Consider the following 12,911-nt stretch of genomic DNA (forward strand, 5'->3'; position numbering starts at 1 on the left):
AAACCACTCCAAGAGTTGATCATCAGCCTTAAATAAAATACCAGCCTTTCCTGGCAATAAACTGAATTACTCATCTGAGAATGTCAATTATCTTTGCCTTACTGCCACTGACTCAGTTTTTTTTTTCCCCCTAATAAAACCCAAAGCCCAAACCATGGAAACAGACACAATTTTCCTATTTAAAAACTCTACCTTCCATACCAGAAACCTTATAATGCCCCAAAGCAGGTTAAGAAATATAAAATTAAAAAATAAATAAGTATAAAATCATTACACCAAAGTCTTTTAATTCAAAATGGTAATAATTAAGGGAAGAACTACATGAAAATAAATGGATTTGAATTATGTGACTTTATTCAGCATGCCAATACAATTTATTCTGGTAATTAATATGTACAGTTACCAAAAACGTTGGATGCTTCCCAAGAAAAATATCTCTGAATGCTTACATGTAAGTATATGAAGAATCTTTTAAATTTATAATTTTCAAACTCAGAAGTGTAGTAACATCAAGTTATTGAAGAATGTAGCCTTTCTCTGCAATTCATGATTTAGACAGTTCAAGTTTATTAAGGTTTCAATTGCCATTTCAGTTCCTGTAAGCTAGCAAGCCTGAAATTAGAGAACTCAGAGCTGAGAAATCACCTGATCCAGTCTCCTAATTCTAAAGATGAGGAATCTACCGGCCTTGCTAAAGATTACAGAACTATTAAGAGACAGAGCATGGATTACAAATCAGTTCTCAGAGGTGCTTCAGAAATGTCTTGGGCAAAATAAGGCACACACATCACTCAGCAACTCTGGTTTTACCTTCTGCTAATGTAAGATTAAATCCTGATGTATTCTTTTGTAGTTCACAAACTTAGTGACTCAGTTGCTTTAGAAACAAAATCATTGCCATTATTGCAGCGTATCACCAATCACTGATTGCCAGCACTGTGTATGCTTCTTTTCTCCTGGGATGTTTGAACTTGGACAACTTTTCTTCCTGTTCTAAGTTCACTGTAGACCCATATTAAGGGTGTCTTTGAAACTCATCAGCAGGGAGCTAATGTTAGTGATACCTAGAAAACCACCACCACGAGCATGGGACAATTCGTTTCTCTTTGCAGTTCATTCCCACCAGTCAGCATGTACCCTGCTGTTTACATGAGCAGTCACTTTACTTTTGCAAAGCAGTTGTGAATTACTTCTGGGGTGTCAGTGTCCCACACAGCAATGAGATTTCTCCATACTTCAGGAATATGCCATAAAAAGTACCAAGCACTTCTGTCAATTTTTGGTCACTTATTATGTCTCAACCTAATGACTGCACACAGCCATGCCACTGGCAGGTTAAAAAAAAGGCCACTCACTTGTCTTAATTTAAAACTCCAATTAGTGTGTGCAGCACAGTTCTCAATCAGTAATAGGACATATACATTCTAGCAAGCTATTTTTCTAGTTGTAGGAGCCATTCCCAAAACAATGTGCCAGGCAGTGCATTTTTAAAACTTTATATATACACAGCAAAGTTGTGTACATAAAGGGAATTTTCAAATTTCTGTTTGATTCTAATTTCTAGCTATTCTCAGCACTGTGGCAAAGAGAGACTGACAGCTTATCTTCACATATTTTTCTCCAGGGCAACAGTTCTCTGCAGGAGTGCATGTCTGGTTTGGCTCCACGTCATAGAAGCTATTAGATGTGGCCTCATGGGCATTTTATTCAGAATAGGCCTCCCATTTTCAAGCTCATTCTCTGTTGTAGATGCTTTATCTTTTAGGTGTAGTGACAGTGGTATGCTGAAAGCACTGCCACCAGCCATGAAAACTTGACATAAACCCCTATTTGGAATGCAATTTAATTAGCCTTATCAAAAAACAAATAAAAATCAAGATATGGAAATATTATTTGCTCTGATCTGGTAATCTCATTCAAGTTGGCATGTTTTGTTCCTCTCATTGTTACCTATTTTACTTTATTTAGCTTTTTTTTTTAATCTTGTCCTGACTTTCAAGGAACATGCAGACTATAAAGAAACTCCATATTCTTTGTTCATTTCACTTTGAACTTTTCTTTCTTATTTACTAACTTTTAGCTCTGGAGAAATTGTGACCTCACTATATTTTTTCTTTAATACCATGAACAAACTCTGTGCATGAAATGTAACAGAATGGCATGCTGAATGAAACATGAACATTCTAATAATGGCAAGACTGAGGAAACTGGCTTGGTGTAGGAACTGGAAGTGCAGTACTGACAAGGCAACTCATTTGCTTAAGTTTAGAATAGCAAAGCTGATGTCAAATTTCAAAGGAAGGGCTAATTTTAATCATCTTAATAACTAAGTCAAAAATACAATCCCAGTGAAGGATCCCAATGACTGAGGTAGACAATGCTGTTATCAGATATTGAAGTAATTAGGTTCAAGATATAAAAATGATGAAACTGAGGGTAAAATAGCACTGATTTGAAATTATCTTCCTTTAAATTCAGATGGATAATTAAGAACATTTCCAATTCAAACTTCTAAGCATGAAATCCAGGTAGTCATGTATTGGACTTGCTTCTTTATTTGAAGATGAACTCAACAGTTGATTAAAAGAATCCACACCCTAATGGAACAGTAAACCACAAAATGGTTGTCCCTGTGAAGAAGCCAGTAACTTTGTATTTGATATTTCCAACTTGGTTCATTCCCAACTGTTGGGATTTGGATTCCTGAAGGTTTCTTCAGCACTTAACTAATTCTTTGTTGATTGAAGGGGCTGCAACTATTTCTCCACACATAAACTGATCCTAAGATAGAATGAGAAATGACATTAACCACGGAGTTTCCATGTCACAAATGAATTAATACTAAACTTTCATTTTACGAAATAACCAATCCAGGTCAGTTAATTTGGTTTTTCCTTTACTATATCACTTCATCCTTGTTCAAAGAGCCAGTGTTAGCACCCTAATCAGAATCTTAAAAGTGTATTGGTTCTTAGTCCTGAATTCATTATTTAGTATCAAGTACCTTATCTTATAAACAAACATACCCATCTTCACTACAGAGCAACCACTTCTCAGAAATCACATAAAGACATGCCACCTCTTTTAAGTTTCTGTATCAATTACCACTTACATTAAAACTTCTCCACTTCAATATTTTGTCATTCAAATACCTGTCCTCTTCAAAGTATTTCTTTCAACTAAAAGGGATAGGTCTTTATGAGCTTCCCAATCCAGATAATCTGCAATGTTAGCTACGATGAAAATGAATTTCAATCTCTGACCATTTATCCTGGTTTATGTCAGCTACCACAAGAAATCTCTGCCTCCCAAGTTAACCCTCATCTCCTGCAATCTGATCCCTGAAGGATCAGCCCCTTTTGCCCCTATCACTCTCTCCTGCCCAACATCCTGAACCCTTCCACCGTGCTCTTTGGAATTCACGGTCCATTGTTAGCACAATGCTCCACATTCTTAACCTCCTCTTTAAAATGTTCCTTTGCCCCAGGGGATATTGGGCAATATCTAATGGAAACATTTTGGATTGACACACTAAGGGTTTGTATGGGCATTTAATGGGTAGAGACCAGGGATGCTGCTAAACACCCTACAATGCACAGGACAGCCCCACGCAACAAAGAATTATCAGGCCTAAAATATCCACAGTGCTGAGGGTGAGATGAAGCCACACTCTAAGGACACCGTTTCCCCTACATCCCCCTCTAGTGGCGGCTCTGTATTCTCAGAGCCCTAGGGCATGGAAGTGGGGCTGACTGCTCTTCTTTGCCAACTGTTCTCCTTCCCCCTCCAAAACCCATCAACTTTGAATCTTACGCCAATCTATAACATTACTACTCCTCTCTGTTGCTGTCATCTACCCACCTTGGATCCCATATTCCAACACCTCTGGTCTGCCACTGTATTCCTCCTACCACCTCTACACTGCCCCTCACTCCCTTGATGTTCTCTTTACCTAATTCAAATTCCAAGGTCAATTATCATAACCACTCTTCCCTCACTCCTTATCCACTTGGCAAAAACCACAATGCTGGTTAAATCTAACTTCCTGTGTCTACATTCACTCAGGGAGCTGAGTATCCACCACCTTAAGCCCTCTCTGAATCCTCCATCACCCAGCCATTACTGCCCCATGTCTCTGTTCCCCTTTGCAGCAAACTCCTAGAGAAAAAGGTCTATGTTTCTGCCTATCTCCTCCCATTCTCTCTAACCATTTTCCACCCATCAGGTTTCTCCAATCAGGCTCTGTCCTGGTCACTCCATCAAAACTGCTCTCATCACCATCACAAATGAACTATATGTTGCTAAAGCCAATAGTTAATTCCCAATTTCTTTCAATCAGTGGCATCTGACAAAGTTCATCACTTCCTCCACCTTTTCTCATCTGGCTTCCATGATACAACACTGTTGATTTTCCTCCTTCCTCAGTGGTTGTTCCTTTTTAGTCCGCTTTGCTGATTTCTTGCTTCCCTCCCTGACCTTTCCATGCTGGAACACTCCAGGGCTCAGTCCTTTCTTTTTCCCATCTCTAGCTACATTCACAGCACTGGCGAGCTCTTCCAATCTAATGGTTCTAAATGCTATATATTGCTGCTAGCTCCCCAATTTACACAGCCAGCAGATCTCTTTCCTGAACTCCAGACATGTATATCCAATTGCCTTCTTCACTGCCTGACTTGGATGACAAACAGGCCTCTCAAACTTAGTACTGTACCAACTCCCAGACTGATACCTACAGTCACCTCCCCTTCAATTGATGGTAACCCCATTCATAAGGTCACAAATATTGAAATCATCCTTGACTCTTCTCATATCCTACATCCAATCAGTAAGAAAATCCTTATCATTCAAAGTGTATTTAGAATCCAACCACTTCTCACTCCCTCCACCACTGCAGTCTGGTACAAACCATCCATCTTCTACTTTGATTAGTGTAAGAGCATCCTATTTCTGTCCTTGCTCCCTCACAGTCTACTCTGAACATAGCAGCTGGAATCATTCTTTTAAAAGTTAAGTTGGATCATGGCACTTCTCAGTTCAAATATCCTCCAACAGTTCCCTACATCATTCACAACAAAAGCTAAAGTCCTTAAAAGTGGCCCACAAACATCTTTGTGTTCTGCCCCATTCCACTAATTTCATCATGGACTACTCTTACCCTCATTTGCTCTGCTCTAGTCATACTGGCCTTTTTGTTTGTTGACAAAACCAGGCATGTTCCTGCCTTAGGGATCCTTCACTGAATGTTCCCTTTGCCCAGCTCTCTTAACCATCTCTCCCTCACGTATATGGCTCATTCCCTCAGCTCCTTCAAACCTCTGCTTAACAAGGCCTTTCTCAGTAAGGCCCACCAAGATCAGTCTATCTAAGACTGCAACCTCCTTATAGACCGGTACTCCTGATCTTCCTGATCCTGTTTGCTTTCTGTTCCAGAGCACATTTTAATACAAGAATGAATCATTAAATTTCTAAATTATGGTATAGCCTGCTTCTCTCACGAGGCTCTGTGCCTCATCCCCACTTTCCCTAAAGTTCATCCTTAAGAATATTAAGCTCTTTACTAAAGACTCTTTTCAAAGTACCAACCAAAACTTTGGGAAGAGGTGGGCAGTAATAACATTTATTTATTTTCTACTGTCAACATCCTTAGATAAAAGACAATAGGACAACTGAAGACTAAAATGAAATTGTAAAATTGCAACTAGAAATGACATCTCAAAAAAGATAATGCATAATTCTATGTATAGGCCAAGCAAGAAATAATTTACAATTCTTCCCTTCCAAATAAGTCCATGAGCTCTGAATTTTAATTACATACACTAACTACAGGAGAAATAAAGATTAATTAAAATAATCCTTGAAATTGTTTTTTTTCTATTTAATAAGTAGTCAATAATATTCATTAAAAAGCATTTTTATTACCCTTTCCAAAGATAGAGTTATGGGATTTGAACTTTAAACATTTTAATTTACGATACAGATGTTTATTAATTTTTTTTTTAACATAGCACTTTATTTAGCACATTGTTAATGAAACATTCTCCTGCACTTACATACCAGACACGCTGCTCTAGGTCCTGGCCACTGCCTCACAGCCCCCCTCCCTCTTTTTAAATTATATCCCTTACTTTGTCATAAATCACTTTTATAATGAGAGAGCAGCTAGGACACGTTGCCACGTCTTCCCCATTCTCCAAATCTTCCTACAACGAAATCAAACACCGTGTGGTCAGCATAGTCTTTCCTTCTCCATCTCCTCCCCACAAACCTCTCCCACCCCTACGTGCAAGTCTCTTCTTGGTGGCTTGCCTCCCCGCAAGGTGGGTGAGAGCCAAAGGGTCCTTCCGCGAGAAACGCCAACCCCATCCTTCCCCGGAAGGGTCCCTTAGGGGAAACACTCAGGAGGATTAGGCGAGGTTCGGTCGCCTTAAAACCCCTGAAAAACAAAAACGAATCCCCTCCTCTAAAGAAGTATCCCAGGAAGGGACCATAAAGGGGGAATGTGGGGACCAGGGCTCCCCGCCACCCCCTCCCTGGCCTAATTGAAGGCCAGAATGAAAGCTCAGAGTATTAATTGGTAAGGGGGAGGGGATACAGAAACAGGGCGTGGGTGACTCCGAGCCGCGGGGACGATCGAACGATGTTGGCAACACTGCAAAGCGAAACGCGCCCGCCGGGAGGAGCCCTGAAATTACCTTGGTGATGGAGAAGTTATCCCCACACGGGCAGGGGTAGAAATACGTTTCCAAGTCCTCGTCATATTGGAAGTCCTCGATCTCCACTTCGTCGTGAAAGACCGCCATGGTCACCGGGGTCGGCCAAGGGCTGATACCCCCGCCTTCCGCCACCGCCTCGGAGGGCCCACCTCCGCGGCCACCGGCCTAGACCTGGCGCCGGCGCGGGGACTACCGCTTCCGTCGCACAGACAATGACGCAACTCCGGCCTTGGCGGTCACCATGGAGACGGCCGAGCGAGGGGCGGAGACACCGGAAGGAGGACTCTTCCGGCTCAGAGGTGTCGCACACCGCTCCTCCCATTGGGCGGCAGCGACCAATAGCATGGGGGGCCTCGCTCGTACGGCGGCTGCGTCACGTCGGGGGCCGTGGAAGCGCCCACGCGCCGGCTGTGGAATTGGCCCTGGTCTGTCAGCGCGGTATCTGCTGCGGCCGGTTCCCTGCTTCACGTTGCCTCCCAGCGAGAGGTGTTGAACAGCCCGCCGAAGGCTGCTGCGGGCGATAGGTAGCATCCACCCAGCCCTCGAGAAAAGGGGGCGCCGCTTTGCCTGGGCTCGGGCGGCGGCGGGAGCAGCTCAGCCTCCTCGACCTCCCTCCCCAGTGACTGGCGAACAGTTCCTGCGGGATTTCGCTTCACCGAGTGATCTTGAGCTCAGGGCGCCGCCCAGCTTGTTATAGTTCCAGGCTGCAGGTACCTCCTTGCCCTTCTTCACCCCAGATGTCTTCAAATACCCTAAATCGTGTTTCTGAAAGCACCACGCCTTGGAAGGCAGGAATTGAATTCGAGCCCTGTGTTTGCCAGGCTTGTAACAGCAATAACATCACCTTTATTATTGGGAATTTATTATGTGCCAGGTATTGTGCTAAGTCTAATTCCCCCGTCTACCCTGGGAGTTTAGCTGTGATTCCATTTGATTAATCTTCAAACTGAGGCACAGAGAGTTAGGCATTTGATCAAGATCGCACACCAAGGAAATAATGAAGAGCCTGTCTGTCTGCAGAGCCCAGGAACAAATAACTTATGTGAACCGGAGTTTCTTTTTTGTAAAAGGAATGGTGTCAATGGGCAGGATTATCAGCCTGAGACCTCTGTCTACCTTGAAGCAAAATGCAAATAAAAGGCGGTTTGTCTTGAAAGCAGTGCTAGTGCCTGTTATGGTAAATCTGGATCCTATGGGGTATTGCTGCGTTACTAGGCATATTTATATATTGGTAAAGAAGGAATGCAGTGTAGTGAGGGGGGAAAAAAGCTATTGAGAGAAGATCTGGGTTCAGAATCTCAGTTGCTAATTAGCTCTGGGAACTGGAAATTTGCATTCTTTGGGCCCTCCAAGAAAGGCTTGGATTAGAAATGATTACAAAATCTTTCTCAGATTTAATATTCTACTTTTGCATGGAAATCATGAGTTTCACTTGGTTCAGTAATTATATATACTATATTTAGTTTATATTTATATAATACATAGCCACAATACACACCCCTGTGCTTATGTACATACATTCAAATGTTTGCATGAAGTTACTGATTTTGTGCACACTGAGATGAAGCACCACCTGATTTAGCTCCTTAAAGCTTGAAAATCTAAAGACAGAGGAGAGTTCTGGAGAAAATCCAGAAGTTACACTAAAGGAGTTCATGGAAGATTATTCAGAGGGCCTCACGAACACTCCATTTTGCATAATTGAAGATCTACTAGCAGTTAGGAAACATTTGTTGACCTTGTGGGTTAACTGATGATTCTGGTCTGTCTGGACAAGGGAGAAATCCCACCAAAGCCTGCACAGCTAAGTGGAGCTGCTCCCTGTATCTTTGTACACACAAATACTTCCCAGGTTGCTTCTTGGAAACAGGAGGAAAAGGGAGTTCCAGTGTCTGTTCTGTAGTCTCAATGATAATTTTGAGATTGGCCTTTAGTTCTTCGGTGTTTCTGAGTGTTAAGTACCTGAATGTACAGAAATGGGTTCAGTCATTTGGCTCATGGGAGTATAAATTGGTGGACGTTTTAGAAAGCAATTTGGATGTATCAAAAATAAATTGCTGGGGAATCTTAAAATCTGAAATTAGTAGTTGTAAAAATTACAAGAGTGGTTGGGTAGTTCTTCTTTGTAATTTTCCAATTTTTCCAACTGTTTGAATATGTACTACCTAAAATGGAAAAAGAAAAACCAATGAATCACTTATTAATAATGTGAAGCTATGTGCCAAACGCTGTACCAATCCTTTTCACGTATTATGACATTAAAACCACCCAACGAGGTATAGGTATCATTAACCCCATCTTTAACACTGGGACATGGGAGGTTTAGGAGCTAAGGAACCTGCCCAAGGCAAAGCTGGTAAGTGGCAGTAAGCTATAGGGAGAACTCAAATCTGTCTAACCCTAGAACCTAGGCTCTTAACTGCTATGCAATTTGTGATGTAATGATACTTCAAGCAGATTTAGATTAAACAAGCAGCACTGTAGCTCTGCAGACTGCTGAAATCTTCTGCTAAGCAGTTTTGATTCCCTTGAGACCTAGACTGGGGGTCAGGGGGCAGGCAGGCCTCCCTGGCTTTCCATATTCTTTCATCCTACCATCTTTTGGCCATCTCCCTAGTCTAGCCAGAGTTGATAGCTCTTACAGTTCTGTCCAGTTTGAGCTTGTACTGTGCTGAAGAAAGTAAAACCATAGTCAAACATATAATGTAGTTTTTTTTTTATTCCACCCAACATTTTTAAATAAAACATTAATTACAATGACTACTAAACTTTACATTTATTCCTAAAATGTAATGACACATTTTTGGACCCCGGGAGTGTGACAAAAGCAGATTTACTAGTTGCTGCAGAGTCATTTGATTACACGGTTAATTTTGTTTAATTTTTTTATCATAAATGTTAACACTGTTTATCCAGAAATAATAGTTCCCAAAATTCTTAGCAAAAGGTCAGATTTAGAACCGGGTCGTAATTGTATAATAGAAACTGTATTTGACGAGTGATGTTGTATATCAGGCCAGGGAAGTTGTTTACTGGCAATATCAAACAACTGTTTCTCTAGGTTGTTTGGCAAGGAAGAGAAGGGGTTAATGCATTAGGACTGATTTTTAGTAACACTCTTGCTTGTCCCTTACTTCTGGTGACATTATTTATACCTGTTGTCAATCCAGTGAGGTGTTGTGGATTAAAATGGTGAGGTACCTTGCCCAAGATGAGAAAGCAGGAAGGAGTCAGACAATTTCTTTTGTTTTCAAGTCAGGCATTCTGTATATACCACATATATACCACTAAGGTTCCCTTATCAATTACTGGGAGCCCCTTTGCTTCCTCAGTGACACTTAGGATTCTAAATTGACATGTGCCATGATTCTGTGAATTTACTTTATTTCAGTGGATTCATTCTCTGAGGCATTCTTAGTTTTTCTTTCTCTCGCTGTTCATTCACACCCTGTCCAATCTATCAGCAAGTTGCAGGGCTCTAATTCCAGAATATATTGCATGTTCATCTACTTCTGCCATCTCTGTACCTGTTATCCTACTATAATCTCAGACTTGAGCCTCCTAACTAGACTTCCTGCTTATACTCTTGTCCCTCTGTGATCCATTCTTCACACAGCAACCTGAACAAGCCTTTAAAAATACAAATTAGATCATGCCCCTCTCCTGGTTTACTCAAACCGTTCAGTTGCTTCCCATCGCCCTTAGGGTAAAGGTCGTATCCTTACCATGGCCTGCTGTAATTTGGCACATCTACTCGTCTATTCGCTTGACTTCATCTCATTTCACTCTCACCCAGTTTACTGCTCTTCGGTCACATTGGCCCTGGTTCCTCTAATGTGTCACACTTGTTTCTGTGTTTGGGACTTTGTTCTTGCTAATCCCTCTGCCTGAATGCTCTGTCCTTAATACCTGTTTGGCTGCCTCTTCCTCATCACTCAGGTCTCAGTGGAGGTGTCATCACCTGAGAGAGGGCTTGCCTGATATTCCCCCACCCACCCCATCACCCTTGCTTCCTTTATCATGCTCTTTATAATCTGTAATTATCTTATTTGTTTAGCATTATCTGTCTCTTGCACTATAATAAAAGCTTCTAATGGCAGACGCCTTTTATCTGGTTCTTTATTGTATCTTCAAGACCCAGAATAGTGACTGGCACCCCTGTAATTGTTGAATGAACTGAGTGTACTTGAAGTGAAACCAGTGTAATTAATCTTAAATCTCGAATTTAATCTATTGTTCACAGTAATGTGTTTTACCCTTATGTAATGGATATCAGCTCTCTTTAGCAATTTTGATAATTTTCTCTGTTTCAGAAATAGAGTTAATTAAGATTTTTTTTTGTTAAGGTAAGGCCTCTGAGGATACAAGAACTGATGGAATATTCTTCTTTATGTGGTTTTAGAAATTGCTTAATATACATTGATCTGCTGTGGTTGATTAAATACCTGCACTGGATATATGAAACCATTAGACATATTTTAGAAAGTGGGTAGTTTTTTTAAACACCTTATTTAAAGGACTGGCATAAAGCTTGGGGAGGCACTTTGAACACAATTTTATAAAGATGCCCTTTATGTACCAGTAGGTGGCGCTCTTGGTCATGATTACTGTTGGTACAAAGCAAGATTTTAGAATTTTAAAGACAACAGCTTTTAAAAAATTAACATTTGCTTTCCAGTTTCGTTGTGAAGTAGACCATTCAAACAGCATAAGGATGTATTCTATTGCAAGGACATTTTATTTTAGCAATAGTTGCCTAAAACATTGAGTAGAACAGTATTTCAATATTTAACTATATAGCAGTTAAATTTTGTCAGGGAACTTGGCCTTAAATGACATGTAACTGTACCATTCTAGCCATTGGTCTGGTGTTTCATGGGGTGGTTATCCTAAGTAGCAGGAGTTAAAGACAGGCCAACGAGGGTGAACAAGAGAAGCAGTAAGAGAAACAATCAAAAAAGGAAACTGGAAACATGAAGGGGAAGAATTAATGGAAAAGGGGATAAGGAGAGTGGGCTTGGTGTGAGGTGATGCCTGCTGAGTATAAGGAACCTTTCCTTTTGCAGCTAAAGGTTGTACTGCTTTTTATCAGTTTCCCCAAACATTGTTCTTATATGTTGTCTCTACCATTGCAGGAACTTTGTGAGAATTTCAATATATGGAAAAATTGTTCATGTTCCAGCTGGTATATCCAAAGTTCTCAGTATAATACCAGGACCAAAATATTCTTTGTCCATCACCCGGCCTTTCACTTAATGACTCCTAAAATCTCATGGACTTGTAAAGTAAGTTTCACCTTTCTTTCAGTGATTAACCCACCATTTTTGGTTTAGCACATTTAAAGGAGAGAAACTACATTTAGAACTCTTGCATGAGGTGAAAGACATCTTATGCTTATTTCATTTAGTAGAGAGAAAAGTAGCAAGTAGCATGTTTATCCACAAATGATGCTGCATCATACTACAGCAAGAAGAAATAGATCTTTTATCTTATCTGAAGACTAATTATGAAGCAGAGAGATTTTTTATGTGATTTGGTTATAACTGAATAAATTACATATGACTTATATCACCACCTGATTTATTTACTTTTATTTATTTTCTGTCTCTACCTATTGGAATGTAAGCTCTCTAAGAGGGTCTTTGTTTCCTTTATGCCTGTATCTCCAGTGCTTAGCTCAGTTCTTGCCACATTACTGGATTCTTAATAAATATTTGTTAAATGAAGGACTAAATTAATGAATACGGAGTAGGAATGTAAACACATTTAGCTTAAATATTTTCCAAACACTGAATTTATCACAGTTAATTTGTATAGTGCCCTCCAGAAAGCTCAGAAAAAAAGGTATTTGCATATGTTTTTATTCTCAAGGTAACTAAGATAGGAATGGACAGATGCAGCAATACAACATGTTAAAAGTGGCCATGTTAGGCAAAAGAATTGTATTTAAAAGTTGGTGTAGAAAATTGTATGGAAGGAACCCAAAAAGTATAATCTGACTCCTAATCAGTGCTTTTCATGATAGGTCAGTAGTTTTTAGAATTTGAAAAAAAATTGGGAAGCCTTTCTATGTGTGTGTATTTTACAATTTTTCATTGGATTGTACTATAACATACAAACAGAAAAGTAGACAAATCCTAAGAGGACAGCTTGATGAGTTTTTACAAATTGAACATACCCGTGCAATCAGCACCCAGA

At 40.3% G+C, this 12,911-nt stretch overlaps 2 protein-coding genes across 5 annotated transcripts in view; one reads left to right on the forward strand and one right to left on the reverse strand.

Moving 5' to 3' along the window:
• Positions 1 to 332: 332 nt before the first annotated feature.
• Positions 333 to 6,908, reverse strand: DPH3 (diphthamide biosynthesis 3). Of its 2 annotated transcripts, XM_063114231.1 has the most exons (3): positions 6,693 to 6,908; positions 6,126 to 6,200; positions 333 to 2,781 (listed from the first exon to the last, which is right to left on the reverse strand). In XM_063114231.1, exons 1-3 carry the CDS (start codon positions 6,798 to 6,800, stop codon positions 2,716 to 2,718), a joined length of 249 nt encoding a protein of 82 aa, XP_062970301.1. In that variant the 5' UTR covers positions 6,801 to 6,908; the 3' UTR covers positions 333 to 2,715. The 2 variants fall into 2 exon arrangements, with proteins under 2 accessions (XP_062970301.1, XP_062970302.1); XM_063114232.1 differs by lacking the exon at positions 6,126 to 6,200.
• A 198-nt stretch (positions 6,909 to 7,106) lies between these two features.
• OXNAD1 (oxidoreductase NAD binding domain containing 1) overlaps positions 7,107 to 12,911 on the forward strand; it is a 38,229-nt gene continuing 32,424 nt past the window's right edge. For all 3 annotated transcript variants that reach the window (XM_063114894.1, XM_063114895.1, XM_063114896.1), the window contains exons 1-2: positions 7,107 to 7,423; positions 11,849 to 11,998. In XM_063114894.1, coding sequence (XP_062970964.1) covers positions 11,969 to 11,998 — 30 coding nt within the window. In that variant the 5' untranslated portion in view covers positions 7,107 to 7,423; positions 11,849 to 11,968. The remainder of the gene's footprint in view (positions 7,424 to 11,848; positions 11,999 to 12,911) is intronic.

Source organism: Cynocephalus volans, chromosome 11 (assembly GCF_027409185.1).
Source record: "Cynocephalus volans isolate mCynVol1 chromosome 11, mCynVol1.pri, whole genome shotgun sequence".
Lineage (NCBI taxonomy): Eukaryota > Metazoa > Chordata > Mammalia > Dermoptera > Cynocephalidae > Cynocephalus > Cynocephalus volans.

Bases quoted from the DNA above. Each gene is read 5' to 3' on its own strand.
- DPH3 (XM_063114231.1), bottom strand. From the start codon at position 6,800: ATGGCGGTCTTTCACGACGAAGTGGAGATCGAGGACTTCCAATATGAC. The intron at 6,201-6,692 runs GTAATTTCAGGG...ATTTCGTTGTAG, and splicing joins ATAACTTCTCCATCACCAAG to GAAGATTTGGAGAATGGGGA. The intron at 2,782-6,125 runs GTAAGGGATATA...ATTCTATCTTAG, and splicing joins TAAAAGTGATTTATGACAAA to GATCAGTTTATGTGTGGAGA.